General features: G+C 36.2%; 1 protein-coding gene across 2 annotated transcripts in view; it reads left to right on the forward strand.

Annotated features, from left to right (window-relative positions):
• Positions 1–675: 675 nt before the first annotated feature.
• zgc:152816 (uncharacterized protein LOC777712 homolog) overlaps positions 676–17,522 on the forward strand; it is a 29,322-nt gene continuing 12,475 nt past the window's right edge. The window contains exons 1-10 of one of the 2 annotated variants that reach the window (XM_048189734.1): positions 676–819; positions 4,130–4,704; positions 8,461–8,575; positions 9,307–9,353; positions 9,439–9,555; positions 12,296–12,421; positions 12,538–12,705; positions 12,952–13,073; positions 15,952–15,972; positions 16,919–17,264. In XM_048189734.1, the coding sequence (XP_048045691.1) occupies positions 4,174–4,704; positions 8,461–8,575; positions 9,307–9,353; positions 9,439–9,555; positions 12,296–12,421; positions 12,538–12,705; positions 12,952–13,073; positions 15,952–15,972; positions 16,919–17,264 (1,593 nt within the window). In that variant the 5' untranslated portion in view covers positions 676–819; positions 4,130–4,173. The remainder of the gene's footprint in view (positions 820–4,129; positions 4,705–8,460; positions 8,576–9,306; positions 9,354–9,438; positions 9,556–12,295; positions 12,422–12,537; positions 12,706–12,951; positions 13,074–15,951; positions 15,973–16,918; positions 17,265–17,522) is intronic. The other variant, XM_048189735.1, reaches the window with a different exon arrangement.

Genomic DNA, 17,522 nt, shown 5'->3' on the forward strand with positions numbered 1-17,522 from the left:
AAAATTCAGTCATAATTTACTCACCCTCAATTATACTATATATTAGACATGCTTTTTGATTACTAAAATCAAAAGTCCAGAAAAGTTAAAACGAAAAAAAAAAAACGGATTTCCTAAAACATGCAATACGCAGCAAGTGCTATCCCTTTCCTTGGGAATAAAACCTTTTAATGATAGAAAATGTAATTGAGTAGCCTAATACCTTTTACAATCAAAAAGAAACTAAACCAGGAGCGAGAGAGCAGCTCAACTGGACTATGCAACTCAGGAGAAGATGAGGGTGGCTTGACTGGCCTAACACAAAAGAGTAACTAGACAGAATTAGACAGTTATATATAAATATGTATTATAATTATTTGATTATTATTGAAAATTATTGCTAGTCGCTGGATTTTGGTATGAACATGCACTTGCATGATGCACCTGTGTATCTTCACTCAAACTCATGCTCCCTCTGTCTGAGAAGCACCCATGCACTGAAATCGATGGTAAAACCTTTTTGGTTCTATGGACCCTTTATTTCAAGAAGCAGATAGGAAGCAGCACCACTACTTGGTAAAATATAGTTGAAAAATGCTATTTAAATAAAGATTAACTTACTTGATAAACTCCATCGTCATCGTGTTTTGGTTATTGTTGCACCAACCTTTCTTTGACACCCTGTCCTCCTGCCTCTGTGGCTGTGCTGCGTGCGAGCGATAGGGGGCGCTATTTGCACCATTCGCGTGAATTGCGACCAACACATTTCAGAAGAAGAAATCCAGGGGTCCGATCAGTATTTACAAATTGAACAAGCAGCGCTCCTTGACGGACATTTTGGTAATTATTAAAACTATTTGTTTTATTTTGTAGTGTAAGAGCAATTCCAGAATGTTCTGTTTTGCTCGTTTAATTCGTTTTAGGTGTAAAGTGGTGAAATAACCAACAATGCCAAAGTTAACCGAGCTATCTGGCGAAGTTTTAGGGTTTATCAGTGCGCGACACGTTTAATGCTCGTGTTTACATGTGAAAGAGCATACATGACAAACTCTATCATGTTGAGAAGATGCTCTTTTAGTATCTGTGAAGATGCTTTTGGCAATCTTCATATTTAGCAATGGGTTAGCTATAGGGCTAACAGTTATCAGGAGGGGAATGGTTACGGTAATATTTTGATTATTTAGTAATGTAAACCATTGAAACATAAGACATAAGATATGTCAAGTCAGCTAAGATTGTTAAAATAAACATGGATATTATCTACATTGACTAATAACATTGTCTCTACCTTGTGTCAGTTTATTAACCTCCATCAGGCATGTCAATCGTTTTTGTGAATTATGTATTGTATAAAAATGTTACATTTTAGCATACATTGCCCTCCAAAAGTTTGGAAACACCCCTGGCAAAGTGTGGTTTTGAATGATATCAGCATAAATCCTTATAATTTTTTGGTGCAAATACATTACAGTAACTTGCCATTATCATTGAAGACCAGCAATAATAGTTTTCATTTTGATTACATAATAATGGCAATATATACATGTCAAAGTCAGACATGCCCCTTTGCCAGCTGTGATGCTGGTTACTGGTTTAAACTTGGCCCAGGTTTGTAAAATATTTTTGGGTCAGCACAGCTTAATAGCTTCAAAAATTGATTGCCAATTAAGTTTAGAATACAATGAACCAATCAGAACCCAGTTTAGGTCAGATAGCTGCTAATGGTGGATATTTTGATGAATCGAAAATTAATTTTTTTCTATGTATAAACTGTTTATATAATAAAATGTTTTTGTAGTTTGTGTTGTCCCTTATCAGTGCAAAATTATCACAAATTAAAAAGGATTTATGCCAATATTTTCCTAAACCCCACTTTTCTAGGGCGTTTCCAAACGTTTGGAGGGCAGTGTATGTGTACAGTGCCATAATTTAAGTTACATTAGCCTGTGTCTTTTATCGACAGTGTATAATCGAACAGTTCATTAAAAATCATATCAGTTAACCACAAAGCTCAAGGTATAGCATAGTTATTAATCTACATGGTTAGTTGACGCAATAACATGGTGGTTTTTAGTCAACATAGGTTTAAATATATCAGGGGTGTCCTAACTCGCTCACTGTCCTGCAGAGTTTAGCTCCAACTTGCCTCAATACACCTGCCTGGAAGCTTATCTTGATTAGCTGGTTCAGGTGTGTTTAAAGGGTGAGTTCACCCAAAAATTTAAATTCTGTCATAAACTTGTTGAAGCATCAAAGTGTCAGTTGCATAGCTGTCTACGGAGGGACAAAAAGCTCTCAGATTTCATCAAAAACATCTTAATTTGTGTTCCGAAGATGAACGAAAGACTTACAGGTTTGGAACGACATGAGACTGAGTAAATGATGACAGAATTTTCATTTTTGGGTGAACTGACCCTTTAAGTGCGAACTGAAGGATAGACGTGAAACTGCTCTTTTAATTCTTTCAAATAAATAATATAAAACTAGAGGAATTATTCTGGTCACGCCAACTCTCACTATTAACTGTGACTTTTGCCTCAATAAACTTTTGCCTAATTACTGCTTATTAATACTTAGTAAAGTAGTTGTTAAGTTTAGGTATTGGGTAGGATTGAGGAATGTAGAATATGGTCATTCAGAATAAGGTATTAATATATGCTTTTTAAGTACTAATAAACAGCCAATATCCCATTAATATTCATGCTAATAACCAGCTAGTTAATAGTGAGAATTGGACACTAAACTAAAGTGTTACCATTATTCTTTTTAAAGGATTAGTTCACTTTTAAATAAAATTTTCCTAATAATTTACTCACCCCCATGTCATCCAAGATGTTCATGTCTTTCTTTCTTCAGTCGAAAAGAAAACATGAAAACATTCCAGGATTATTCTCCTTATAGTGGATTTCAATGGAGCCCAGACGGTTGAAGGTCAAAATGTCAGTTTCAGTGCAGCTTCAAAGAGCTTTAAACGATACCAGACGAGGAATAAGGGTCTTATCTAGAGAAACCATCGGTCATTTTTGAAAAAAATACAACTGTATATTCTTTATAAACACAAATGATCGCCTTGCATGTGTTTCCGCTTTCCGTATTCTTCAAAAAGCTTATGCTGTATGTCCTACGCCTTCCCTATTCTACTTTCGGAAAAAAATGGAACTGCCGCCGCGTTCGTTCCGAAATGACCGATCGTTTCTCTAGATAAGACTCTTATTCCTCGTCTGGTATCATTTAAAGCCTGGAATGTTTTCATCAAAAACCTTAATTTCTTTTCGACTGAAGAAAGAAAGACATGAACATCTTGGATGACATGGGGGTGAATAAATTATCAGGAAATTTTTATTTAAAAGTGGACTAATCCTTTAACTCACCAAAGTATTTAAAGTGGGAAGGATACATAAAAACATGCATTTTAACATTAGACTTTAAATTTTGATGTTAAATCCACTATTATGTTATGTATAATTGTTCTACAGTCTATACACAGTATTTCGTTCAATTACATCAGAAATAACTGTAATTAAATTACAGAGAAAATAAGACTTACTTTACTTATTCAAGGGAAAAGTAATTAAATTACAGTAACTAATTACTTAGTAACTACTTACACCCAACACTGATTATAATTAGCCTAAGTACTTTACATGTGCTTTAGTATATTAGTCAACAGTTCAAAATAAGTGTACTTCTTTAAAGCGTGACAACAGATTATTAAAACAGTAAAGTAAAAACTGCCATATCTGCAAGTAATTTTTTTTAAGTTATATGTTTAAGATTTTAAGTTTTAAGTTCAGGCTATAAAGTCAGCCTAATTGTACCGATAGAAATGTAATATTGTCCAATACTGATATGGTCACCAACACTAGTCTTCAAGTGTGAGCATGTCAAGATTTTTTGGCTCTTTTTCTTATTTATGCCATTATTTGTTTAAATTCTGTTATTTCGCTATGTTGATAAGAATATACTTCATGTTATAAAATAATATCATCAATGTCATGTTTGTATTGTTGAAGTATAATGATTTTTTAGCTTTTATTGTGTCATAAAAGCAGATAAAAAATCTAAATTTTCATTGAAAACAGTTGTTTATTGCATGCATAAACAAACTTTATTTATTTCCCTTTTCTGTTATGACTGTGTGAAACCTCAGACGACTGCTCGACTCCCATCTTTATTGTCTGTAGAGGCTTGACGATGGAAGTGTTAGATGATAGTGCCAGTGAAGACACAGGTGAAGCCAAGACTGCAGGCGCACAGAGCCTGTATGCGGCTCTCGGCCTGTCATCAGAAGATGTGGACGCACTTGCTCAGATTCCAGAAAGTGAAATCAGCGTAGAGACCCTCCCTTATCTAATTATGCAGCTCAAAGCGAAAAGAGCCCATAAAACATCATCATCCACAGACACTGACCACAGAGGCAAGTCACAGGACAAGCTGAATACACCCGAGAGAAGCAGCAGCGACAGACGCAAAAGCCCCTTGTCTTCCAGCTCAGCGCGGCGCTCCGGGAGCCACGGGAGCCATGAGCACGAGCATCACGGCAAAGGGGAGGGTCACAGGAAAGTCGAGAGGTATTCGGGAGGAAGAAAGGACTTGAAATACAGGAAGTCATCCCGAGAAAGACAAAGTGGGGATCACATGGCTGTGGAGACAGAGTTTGGCGACAACCCAACGGTTTTCCCACACAAATGCTCTCTTTGCAAGTGTGTGCTGAATTCCATAAAGGTAAGTAGCAAAAATTGGAAAACAAAAGTGATAAAAGTGATGTGCTCATTAAAACACCCAGAATAGATTAGAAAATATTGTAAAATCACACTATATATTACCAGTGATTGAAAAGAGCTTACATTTATGACAATAAATAAAACATTGGGAAGTGGAGGAATGCGAAAATACTGTGTGGAAAGTGTTTCAGACAAGACGAGACAAGACAAGAATGAAGCTATTAAAAAGGGTTTGTTAGGCACTACATGCAGTGGAGTTTAATTATGGTTCCCTCATAGATTGATTAGGGGCCATTACAGTACAGTACAGTTCAATACAGTATCGCTTTATTTTGTATATAAGATTATGTATTGATATTGTATCAATATTTTCAGGGAATTAATTTCGGCTCGCAATGGCGAGTATTGTGCGTAATTTTAACCTAAGCTCCGAGCTTATAATGCGGAAAATATTGAAATCTTTCTTTCAGACTGTAATTTTACAAAAAGCGCATCTCTCTCTTTCTCGTGCACGCAGTGAGCTGTGTACAGGAAATCACATTCTTGCATGTTTTGTTAAACGTGTTAATTCGACACGCAGATAAACCTTCAACTGCAGCTAAACTTTCGCTTGTGATTAGAATCACAGAAGTTGTCTATATATATAATCAAATACCATATCTATTCTGCCAGCGCACAACACGATTGCATCATCATTACTGAGAGCTCACCTGCTGCATTTCTGTTACATACTAGTTAAATACCCGTTTGAAATCAAACTGTTTGTGTAGGCTATTTCACAACGAAAATATCTCCACAGCACCATCTAGCGTCCAAAATTATAAGCTGTTAATGGCAAATTTACGCTGATCAGGCATTACATTATGACCACCTTCCTAATATTGTGTTGGTCCAACTTTTGCTGCCAAAACAGCCCTGACCCGTCGAGGCATGGACTCCTCTAGACCGCTGAAGGTGTGCTGTGGTATCTGACACCAAGATGTTAGCAGCAGATCCTTTAAGTCCTGTAAGTTGTGAGGTGGAGCCTCCATGGATCGGATTTGTTTGTTCAGCACATCCCACAGATGCTCGACTGGATTGAGATCTGGGGAATTTGGAGGTCAACACCTCAAACTCGTTGTTGTGCTCCTCAAACCATTCCTGAACCATTTTTGCTTTGTGGCAGGAGCATTATCCTGCTGAAAGAGGCCACAGCCACCAGGGAATACCATTTCCATGAAAGGGTGTACATGGTCTGCAACAATGCTTAGGTAGGTGGTACGTGTCAAAGTAACATCCACATGGATGGCAGGACCCAAGGTTTCCCAGCAGAACATTCCCAAAGCATCACAAAGCCTCCGCCGGCTTGCCTTTTTCCCATAGCGCATCCTGGTGCCATGTGTTCCCCAGGTAAGCAACGCACACGCTCCTGGCTGTTCATGTGATGTAGAAGAAAACATGATTCATCAGATCAGGCCACCTTCTTCCATTGCTCCGTGGTCCAGTTCTGATGCTCACGTGTCACTGTTGGCTCTTTCGGCGGTGGACAGGGGTCAGCATGGGCACCCTGACTGATCTGTGGCTATGCAGCTCCATACGCAACAAACTGCGATGCACTGTGTATTCTGACACCTTTCTATCAGAACCAGAATTAACTTCTAGAGCAATTTGAGCTACAGTAGCTCGTCTGTTGGATCGGACCACACGGGCCAGCTTTCACTCCCCACGTGCATCAATGAGCCTCGGCCGTCCATGATCCTGTCGCCGGTTCACCACTGTTCCTTCCTTGGAGCACTTTTGATAGATACTGACCACTGCAGACCGGGAACACCCCACAAGAGCTGCAGTTTTGGAGATGCTCAGACCCAGTCGTCTAGCCATCACAATTTGGCCCTTGTCAAACTCACTCAAATCCTTACGCTTGCACATTTTTCCTGCTTCTAACACATCAACTTTGAGGACAAAATGTTCACTTGCTGCCTAATATATCCACCCACTAACAGGTGCCGTGATGAAGAGATAATCAGTGTCATTCACTTCACCTGTCAGCGCTCATAATGTTATGCCTGATCGGTGTATATATTTTCTTATAACAACAATATAAATATGATTCATCACAAAATTACCTTTCATAATAATTTAATGAATACTGTCACCTTCGACTTGTTCATTAGGGTGTTAGTAAGTTTGTTCTTTGTAAACCGCTTAAAACAATATTATAAAAACAAATACATTGAATTGAGTGTGAAAACATTAAAATGTGCAAACATTCTTATTGACAACTGTAATTCCTATTAAAAATATATCTAAAAAAATGAGGAAGGAAAATCTTGAACAAGGAAGGCATGAAGGAGATGGATATAGAGATGTGAAATGAACAGACTGAGAGCTTTATCTTATTAGATGAAAATATATGTGGACAAAGTTTTACTTTGGGGACATTTGCAGTTGAAAAGTAATACATTTCAATATATCGTAATATGTTATCACAATACTTAGCGTATTTCAAAATGTTTATAATCATAATAACATTGTATCGTGGCTTAAGTATCGTAATAATATCATGGGGCGATTTCCACCCCTAAGATTTATTGTTTATGGCTATTTTAAAGGTGCAATGTGTAAATTTTAGGAGGATCTATTGACAGAAATGCAATATAATATACATAACTGTTTAGAGTGGTGTATAAAGAACTGTTATGGTTTTTATTACCTGAGAATGAGCCATTTCTATCTGCATTAGTGTTGTCAAAAGTACCGACTTCGGTACCTAGTCGGTACTGAAATTTAAAAAATGTGACGTTTTGAGCGCTGTTGAGTGGATTCGTAAACATCTCTGATTGGCCGTTGTTTTCACGGCTCATCGGATATGTCTGTGATAGGCTTCAATGATCAATGCTGTAAAAACGTTGTAAATAGTCATCAATTAATCTCTTCACTAAGCGCTTACACAGATACACACGGGAGCGTTTGAAAGCAGGCGTCTATCGCGGATCGGTCCACTGTTAGACACCTGCTTTCAATCGCTCACGCTCCCACTTTCAAAACGCGTTCAAATTTAAACACTTCCGTATGCTTTCAAATGCTCCCACGCGTTGATCATTGTAGCCAATCACAGGCATATCCGATGAGTGCGTCAACACAATGGCCAATCAGAGATGTTTACGAATCTGCTCAACAGCGCTCAAAGCGTCACATTTTTAAAATTTCAGTACCGAAGTCGGTACTTTTGACAACACTAATCTGCTGTATGCCGTGGGTCCCCTTACATGTTAAGTCGCCATTTTGCGCCGACATGTTTCTACAGTAGCCCTAAACGGACAAACTGCTCTACCAAACGCGTTTGCTTGACTGGCTACTCTCTTCTGTATCAGACGACGACATATTTGTTCTGTGTTGGCCACCGTAGCTCTTCTTTATTGCAATTCGCAACCTCACCACTAAAATTTACACACTACACCTTTAAGACTTCAGGTGTGACTTATCCAATCAGTTCTCAAAATCTTAAGAAGAGAAAATAATCAAATGAGATCAACCTCATAATACTAAAGTATTTGTTTTACTGGGATATCCAAAATTGGCATTACCATATGGATAAGTATGTACAATTTTGGTCATCCTGCCCACCTCTTGCAAAGTCAGCCATAATAATATAGGCTAGTATTTGATTTGATTTTTTTGTTTATTTTTGACAAAAATGTGTTTTACAACTGATTTGAAATTATCATAATCTGTCATATCATAATCATTTCAAGTGTTCTGTTTTTTTTACTTTCAGACATGGAACGAACATCTAGTAGGTTTCCGCCACAAATCACATGAATCACAGGCCTCTCCACGAACTTCTCGCTCATTTCCCTCTAAAAGACCATACAGCTCTGACCCTGTCGTTTGTAAGTAATGCCCTTTTCACACATATAAATAACAGAATTGCTCATTGTATCTATATTTGATAATGTTGCCTCCACAAAGAAAAAGAATTTTTTTTTTTGTGTGTAAATCATTGTCATATTAAAATAATTAATAATTGAATTAGTAATTATTTTTAAAGAGTATTAAAGACCCCAGAAAAGGGTTTTGTTTCTTTTATTTGATACCTGTCAAAATGCTCTCATGATTGTTAAAACCTATTGGTTTATTTTAAAAAGCCAAGCCCTTCTGTATCGTGCTTCCCAACTTCCTGTTTCAAAAGCAAATTATAGAAGCTTGTTTCCTCCACTGAATATAAATTGTGAGTTTATATCACACAATTCTGACTTTATAACTTGAAATTGCAAGTTTATATCTCGCAGTTCTGAGAAAAGAAGTCAAAATTGTGTGATATAAACTCGCAATTGCAAATTATAAAGTCAGAATTGTGTGATATAAACTTGCAATTGCGAGAAATAAAGTCAGATTTGTGAGATAAAAAGTCACACTTACCTTTTTTATTTTTTATTCAGTTGTGGAAACAAGTTTCCATAGGAAATACATCATCACATGAAAGAAAACTGGCTCATTAAGCCATTTCATAGGGTCTTTAAATTTTAATGAAAGACATGTAATTCACTTTAATACTTACATAGGTACTATATAATATTTATAACAACAAAACAGTGATAACAAATTGATTTTTCTCTTTAAGGGGATCAGTTCATGTCCACCACATCAGACCGTTTATACCCTCCTAAGGTAAATTTATTGATACTGTTTTATTTTAATTTCCATTATTTATGCAGTCAAATCAGAATTTGTCTTGTGGCTATATTATCCTCAGCCCAATACAAGAGTGGTCGTTGCCAAGTTTTCTATGGGCGCTGTGACCGTGGAGGAGCTTTTAGTGCTTGGCAAACCATTTGGCACAATTGTGAAGCACCTAGTGTTCCCAGCAAAGGTAATAACACACGACATTCTATTTTTACACAATGATGAACCGTTTTGTAATTTCATGACAACTTGCAAGCAACATTGTTTTGCTCACTATTGCTTTGTTATTTTATTGTGATTGAGCTGTAGACTTTGACAGTGTCCTGTAATACTATAAAGGCCCGTTCACAAAAAGGACGATAACTATATAACGATAAAGTTCTAAAAATTGTTCGAAATGTAAAAGAATAGCAAAGTCCAAACCACAACTATAATGATAACAGCACAGAGAAACAATATCGTTGGAATCACTTCCAGAGCAAATTTTTCCAGTTGATGAACAATAAAAACATTAAAAACAGAATGTTATTTTGGTCTGGACGCTAATCGATCTTTATAGTTATCATTCTTTGTGTGAACAGGCCTTAACTCTTTCTATAATCTTTACTCTTATTACAAAATTTGATTAGTGATTTTTTTTAAGGGGTCATGAAACTCCCGTTTTCAGCACCAGTCAGTTCTCACCACAGTTTTGAAAAAAGCTACAAAAGTGGGAGTGGCTTCTGATTCAGACAGACTTATTTCACTCTTTGAGTTTAAAGCATCAAAGCTTCCCCCAAATGCATGCTGCAATTTTCGATTACACGCAACACAACATACATATATTATACATGGTTTTGTCAACTCACCGTAAATTACACAAATACATACATATACCCTAACCCTAACCCTGCTATAATGTAATGCACAGCTGTTCGCATTGTGCTCTGCACTGAAATTATGTGAACGTGCTGTTGCATCTTTAATAACTTTTGAGGCATACTTTGAGGCGTTTTTATAAGCCATTTGATTGGTTATTGTGCCGTATAGACTGGTTACTCGCAGTGTGGATGAATCTTGTTTGTGTTGAAGACTTGAGAACTTGTGCGATGCAGAAACTCTTACAAAGCAAAAATTAACACTCATTTTTGACCCATTACTGCATCTCTCAATGTATGAAGCGTCTGTCATAGGAAATCAAAGCATGCTGTCATGAATAATTAAGCGAGGCATCATCTCATAAGGATAAGGACACACAGTCTCATGAATAATTATGAGACACAGATGAGTCATCGATGTACTAGAGTACAAGAAAACGTCACGTTGACATGAAGACGAATTGAAACCCGGAAGATGAAAATAGCTCAAAAAACGTAGTGTTAGTTCACCCAAAAAAGAAAATTCTGTCATTTATTGCTCACCCTCATGCCGTTCCACACCCGTAAGATCTTCATTCATCTTCGGAACACAAATTAAGATATCTTAGTTGAAATCCGATGGCTCCGTGAGGCCACCATAGGGAGCAATGACATTTCCTCTCTCAAGATCCATAAAGGTACTAAAAACATATTTAAATCAGTTCATGTGAGTACAGTGGTTCTAATAGTTAATATTATAAAGCAACGAGAAGATTTTTGGTGCACCAGAAAAGCAAAATAACGACTTATTTAGTGATGGCCGATTTCAAAACACTGCTTCAGGAAGCATCGGAGCATAATGAATCAGTGTATCGAATCATGATTCAGATCGCGTGTCAAACTGCCAGCGGTTGAAATCACGTGACTTTGGCGCTCTGAACAGCAGATTCGATACACTGATTCATTATGCTCCAATGCTTCCTGAAGCATTGTGTGCAATTTGTGTTCCGAAGATTAACGAAGGTCTTACGGGTGTGGAACGGCATGAGGGTGAGTAATTAATGACAGAATTTTCATTTTTGGGTGAACTAACCCTTTAAGGGCACATTTACACAACAACAATATACTAAAAACGGAGAAGTTTTTCCTTTGTGTTTTTTGCATACAGACGACAACCAGGTCAAAATAAACCCTATTCACACGGATCCGCAAAAAAACGATTAAAAAATGTAAAATGTAAAAAATTTGCTGCCAGGCCAGTATGTGCCTATAGACTGCACACGTAGTACACATGCACACGACGTCACCATTTTCACAAATTGGGATTTTTGAAGTTTACACGGAGACAATAACGGTTTGCATTTTCAGGCTGCCAAAATGCCATTGTCGTGTAAATGAACGGCCAAAACACATAAAAAATTTCCCGTTTTTTAGTTGTAAACGGTGTCTTATAAATGGCCCCTAAAATTAATTACTTTTCTCCTACAATTAAAACAGATGGTAACATTGTCTTCTTTGATGTTCAACACGCATAACTCTGTAAAAATTAGGGCTGGGAGATATATCGCATGCGATTGTCACGTGCATTTTGTCAGTAAAGCCGGTTCCCTGATTACCGCTAAATCGCCATCAGCTGCTTTCAAATGAAGCGGCATTTAATAGACAGAGCCGTAGATCACTGACAAGCTACGCAATATCGCATTCATTATCGCAGTTGAATCGCCTTCGATAATGAACGCGATATTGCGTAGCTTGTCAGTGAACTACGGCTCTGTCTATTAAATGCCGCTCCATTTGAAAGCAGCTGATGGCCATTTAACGGTAATCAGGGAACCGGCTTTACTGACGAAATGCACGTGACAATCGCATGCGATATATCGCCCAGCCCTAGTAAAAATCTAAAAATTTAGTTTAGGGGTTCATGACCCTTTAAAGGGTTAGTTCACCAAAAACTAATAATTTACTCATATTGTTCCAAATCTGCATGTTGTGTTCCAGAAATCAGTCACAATCATACACAGGTCTTAAAAACCCTCTCAATGTTTTTTTATGGATGCTAAAGGTGCATTAATATTGTTTGCTGGGTAACAGGGTTTTTTGGAGTTTAGTTCTCACAAAGAAGCTCAGAATATGGTCAGTCACTTCCAGTTGAAACCTGCCTTCATCAAGGAGAACCGAGTCGTCCTCTACTTATCACCAACGGTGGAAGGCATTCATGTGAGTAGGAAGCCCACAAATCACATCCTATATAATTTCACAATCTTTAAAAGTCTATCCACTTATAATGCATTTCCTAAACTGTTACATATTTCATGGGTATTTCTGATTGGCAGTCACCACCCAAGTTTGATGAGCCTTCACAGAAACGAACAAAACGTTCAAATGCGCCGTCTGTGGTTTGTTTTTCACGTCTGCCTCTCGGCGAGGGCGTTGAGGCTGAGGTACTAGAGCTCGCAGGCATGTTTGGTGAGGTGTGGCAGTCAAAGTTCACAGACTGTAAGGTAAGGTTACTTTCCTGAAGAACTTGTTGATGTCAGCTGATGTATTAAAACTCAAAAGACAGTACTGTAATGAATGTTGTGCTCTCTTTTAAAGTACAAACTAGCGCTCACAACTTTCAATATGACAGTATAATCTATCTGTTAATTGTCAATATATATATGTTTAATTAATTTCATGTGTTCATTTTGACAGCCCTTATACAAACACATCACTGTTGTTCTTTTGTTTTTTGTGTGTGTGTTCAGGCTTTGATAGAGATGGTTGACTGGCGTGATGCTGACATCATGGTGAAGTATTACTACAGTAACCCACTGAGGATTCAAGGCAAAAGTGTCAAAGTGGCCATGTCCCACATCACAAGCCTGAGGTAAGAGACTTCTGATATCCCGAGCCCTAAAAAGGTGTTTAGACCAATGGGTTTGAGTGCAGAAATGGGCTATAGGCCTTTTTTTGAAAGTGTCTTAGAGTGTTAGGGGAAAAAAACAATGCTTGATGCTGAACTCATGCTAAACATAAAGTACTACTTTAAAAGGAAGGGGGAAACACTTCCCATATATTTTACTGCTGTCATCAAAAACTGTGCATCTGATGAAACTCAAATAATGTATTTTCATAGCAAGTAACATACAAGGGACTCACACTATATATGTACACCGTGTGCAGAATTATTAGGAACGTTGATTTTCTGATCATATTTTTTTCCAGGTACATTTTACCAATTGCAAACCACATTAATCTTAACTCCTTAAGCCAATGCACCGCCCCTTGCAAAAAAATGCATAATCAAATTACTAAGGAACCACTGACAGGAATAACACAAAATAGGTATCATCTTAAAGCTTAGAAACTCAGCATCCAACAATTTTGTTCAACTCTTAATGAGTGCCGAGTCATCCCGCTAAACCTGAGAGTATCGCCCGCGGGCGCCTAGCTACGTAAAAATTAATAATCATATTTTTCAAAACTACTGTCTTGATCAACGCAATGTGTCAAAAACATCATACAGCTCAGATAATAATGTGTCATATGTCATTTGAAAGGTCTCATAGAGTAGAATACAACAAGCATAATTGTTTTTGGCTTTGACGAAACTTGAGCGAGATTTTGTACGTGAAGCCCCTCAAGACCCATATGTAAATAATAAACTGATGTGGCATTTTATCACGTTTTTGCTCATAACTTCATGAAACATGATATATATATATATATATATATATATATATATATATATATATATATATATATATAAACATGTTGTATTTTGAAGTGACAGGAGACAGAATTTACTCACATGTATCACTTTCTGTAATTTACAGATTTTAATTTCGTTTTTACTACACTGTTAATAGTTAAATGTGTTTGTGTGTATAAGATAACAAACAATAAATAAATAACAAAAATAATTCCTAAATTTTGGAGCATCCTAGTGGGCCCTAATGTTTGAAATACTCTGCACCCCTCATAACGGCACCTCCATCTGTCCCTCACAGCTTCCTTTTCATTCATATATATATATATATATATATATATATATATATATATATATATACATATATATATATATATATATATATATATATATACAGTACAGTCCAAAAGTTTGGAACCACTAAGATTTTTAATGTTTTTAAAAGAAGTTTCATCTGCTCACCAAGGCTACATTTATTTAATTAAAAATACAGTAAAAAACAGTAATATTGTGAAATATTATTACAATTTAAAATAACTGTTTTCTATTTGAATATATTTCATAAAGTAATTTATTCCTGTGATGGCAAAGCTGAATTTTCAGCATCATTACTCCAGTCTTCAGTGTCACATGATCCTTCAGAAATCATTCTAATATGCTGATCTGCTGCTCAAGAAACATTTAATGTGTACAATTGTACAAAATATTTGTGTACAATATTTTTTTTCAGGATTATTTGATGAATAGAAAGTTCAAAAGAACAGTGTTTATCTGAAATCTAATCTTTTGTAACATTATAAATGTCTTTACTGCCACTTTTGATTGATTTAATGCATCCTTGCTGAATAAAAGTATTCATTTCTTTAATTTCTTTTCAAAAAAATAAAAATAAAAATTCTTACTGACCCCAAACTTTTGAACGGTAGTGTATAATGCTACAGAAGCTTTGTATTTCAGATAAATGCTGTTCTTTTGAACTTTGTATTCATCAAGGAATCCTGAAAAAAAAAAAGTACACAACTGTTTTCAACATTGAAAATAATCATAAATGTTTATTGAGCAGCAAATCAGCATATTAGAATGATTTCTGAAGGATCATGTGACACTGAAGACTGGAGTAATGATGCTGAAAATTCAGCTTTGCATCACAGGAATAAATTACTTTGTCAAATATATTTAAATAGTACACAGTTATTTTAAATTGTAATAATATTTCACAATATTACTGTTTTTTACTGTATTTTTAATTAAATAAATGTAGCCTTGGTGAGCAGACGAAACTTATTTTAAAAACATTAAAAATCTTAGTGGTTCCAAACTTTTGGACTGTACTGTGTGTGTATATATATATATATATATATATATATATATATATATATATATATATATATATATATATGACACTTGACCAACTTTGAAGTCTTTGTCCAACACTAAAATCATGATAACATGTACATATAGTTTAGTATAGTAGTTTAGTAGATGCATTATTTAATTCATAACGCATTTATAACCACAGAATCAAAAACTGTTAATCAAATTCAGACTATCAAATGTCAAAACATTTCTAAATGTTACTGTGTAAAGTTGCATTAAAAACTGTAACATTTCGAAAATAACATACTGTCCTAAATTTAACCAAAAAAAACAGTGTTTTGTATAAAGAAGGCATGGAAATTAATAAAATTAAGTAATGGAAATTCTATAGTCAATATGAATCGATTACTGATTACTGGATAAGCAAATCCATTGGTCAAAAAAGGTGAGAATTCTGAAATATGATGAAACAAATTTAAAAAACTGTCAACAGCCTCCAAAAGCAAGGACTTCAGTGTATTAACTGATGTAACTTCAATAACTGTTAATTTTAAAAATTGATTTGTGCATTAAAAATATTCACTGTTTTGCTGTGTAAGCCCTTAAGCATAAACCTTCAGAATAAGAGTTTTTTTCAAAATATGAGAAACATTCGGTATATATCAATATTTGACTGTTTAATATTTAGGTCCTGTGGCCACACTTTTAAAACTGTATTTTAACATTTATTATGTTGCAGTGCCAAGGGGCAAGACTCATTGTAAGTATCTTACTGTAAACAAGATTTAAAAATTGTAATTTATTCATGCATGATTCATATTCATACCTACCCCTTTACCTGTAAATGAGTTTCACATGAAACAAGAGCCAAATAGGTTAATTTCAAGTGACGCATGTTTTGGGAAATTAAGAGAAAAAAGTGAATCATATGCCTCCAAAACTGTGACATATTACCTGGATATGGAATTGTTTATGATTAATCACAGAGGCTGTCAGTAGAGCTTATTTTAAAAATGTCCTTAAAGGATTAGTCCACTTTTAAATACACTTTTCCTGATAAATTTACTCACCCCCATGTCATCCAAGATGTTCATGTCTTTCTTTCGTCAGTCGAAAAGAAATGAAGGTTTTTGAGGAAAACATTCCAGGATTTTTCTCGTTACAGTGGATTTCAATGGCTACCAACAGGTTGAAGGTCAAAATGACAGTTTCAGTGCAGCTTCAAGGGCTTTAAACGATACCAGATGAGTAATAAGGGTCTTATCTAGCGAATCGATCGGTCATTTTCGAAAAAAATACAACCGTTTATGCTTTATAAACAAAATATCGCCTTGAACGTACTTTCCGCTTCCGCATTCTTCATAACGCTTACGCTGAATGTCCTACACCTTCCCTATTCAAGTTACGGAAAAAACGAAACTGGCGCCGCGTTCGTTCCGTACGTAGAATAGGGAAGGCGTAGAACATTCAACTTGAAGCTGTACTGAAACTGTAATTTTGACCTTCAATCTGTTGGTAGCCATTGAAATCCACTGTAAGGAGAAAAATCCTGGAATGTTTTCCTCAAAAACCTTCATTTCATTTCGACTGACGAAAGAAAGACATGAACATCTTGGATGACATGGGGGTGAGTAAATTTATCAGGAAAAGTGTATTTAAAAGTGGACTAATCCTTGAATAGAAAACATTTTTTTTTTTTCCCTCAGAGAAAACAGTACCGAGCCTCCGTCCAGAAAATCAGACTCAAGCAAACACAGCAGACAAAGAGACGAGTCCACGTCTAGCAACAAGGACAAAGGTGACAGCTCTAACCAGGAAGGCACAGAGAAAGAAAACCAGTTAATGCAAAGTGAAGACAAAGCGCTCGATAATGAGGAGGGAATTCAATTGGAGGATGAACCTGGGCTGCTTGAAGAGAGGACAGATGACGCTGTGGTTAATACCGAGGAGGAAGATAAAAAGGGAGAGGAGGAAAGGATGGAAGAAGAGGAGGCTGCTACTGCTGAGGAGGACAACAGAGAGAGAGATTCAGAGCAGAATCAAGATGAACAGGTTAGTCTGACACTGTACCACCCAAAACACCTCAAAGGGGGAAATGCATTTTATCTGAGTTTAATATGCAAACAGCTATAAGCTAGCCATTCATAGGTTGACTAGAGTGTAAACACTGTTGCCCTATGATGATCTCAGAACATTACTCTTTTTGTCAGTGCATCCAATTGTGTATTCATTAGCAGTTACCATTCCCATCTCAATTCTGGTTCAAGATTTGAGCTTTTTAAGATCATTTTCTTGATGTTTAATGTCCCC

Source organism: Megalobrama amblycephala, linkage group LG4 (genome assembly GCF_018812025.1).
Source record: "Megalobrama amblycephala isolate DHTTF-2021 linkage group LG4, ASM1881202v1, whole genome shotgun sequence".
Taxonomy (NCBI): Eukaryota; Metazoa; Chordata; class Actinopteri; order Cypriniformes; family Xenocyprididae; genus Megalobrama; species Megalobrama amblycephala.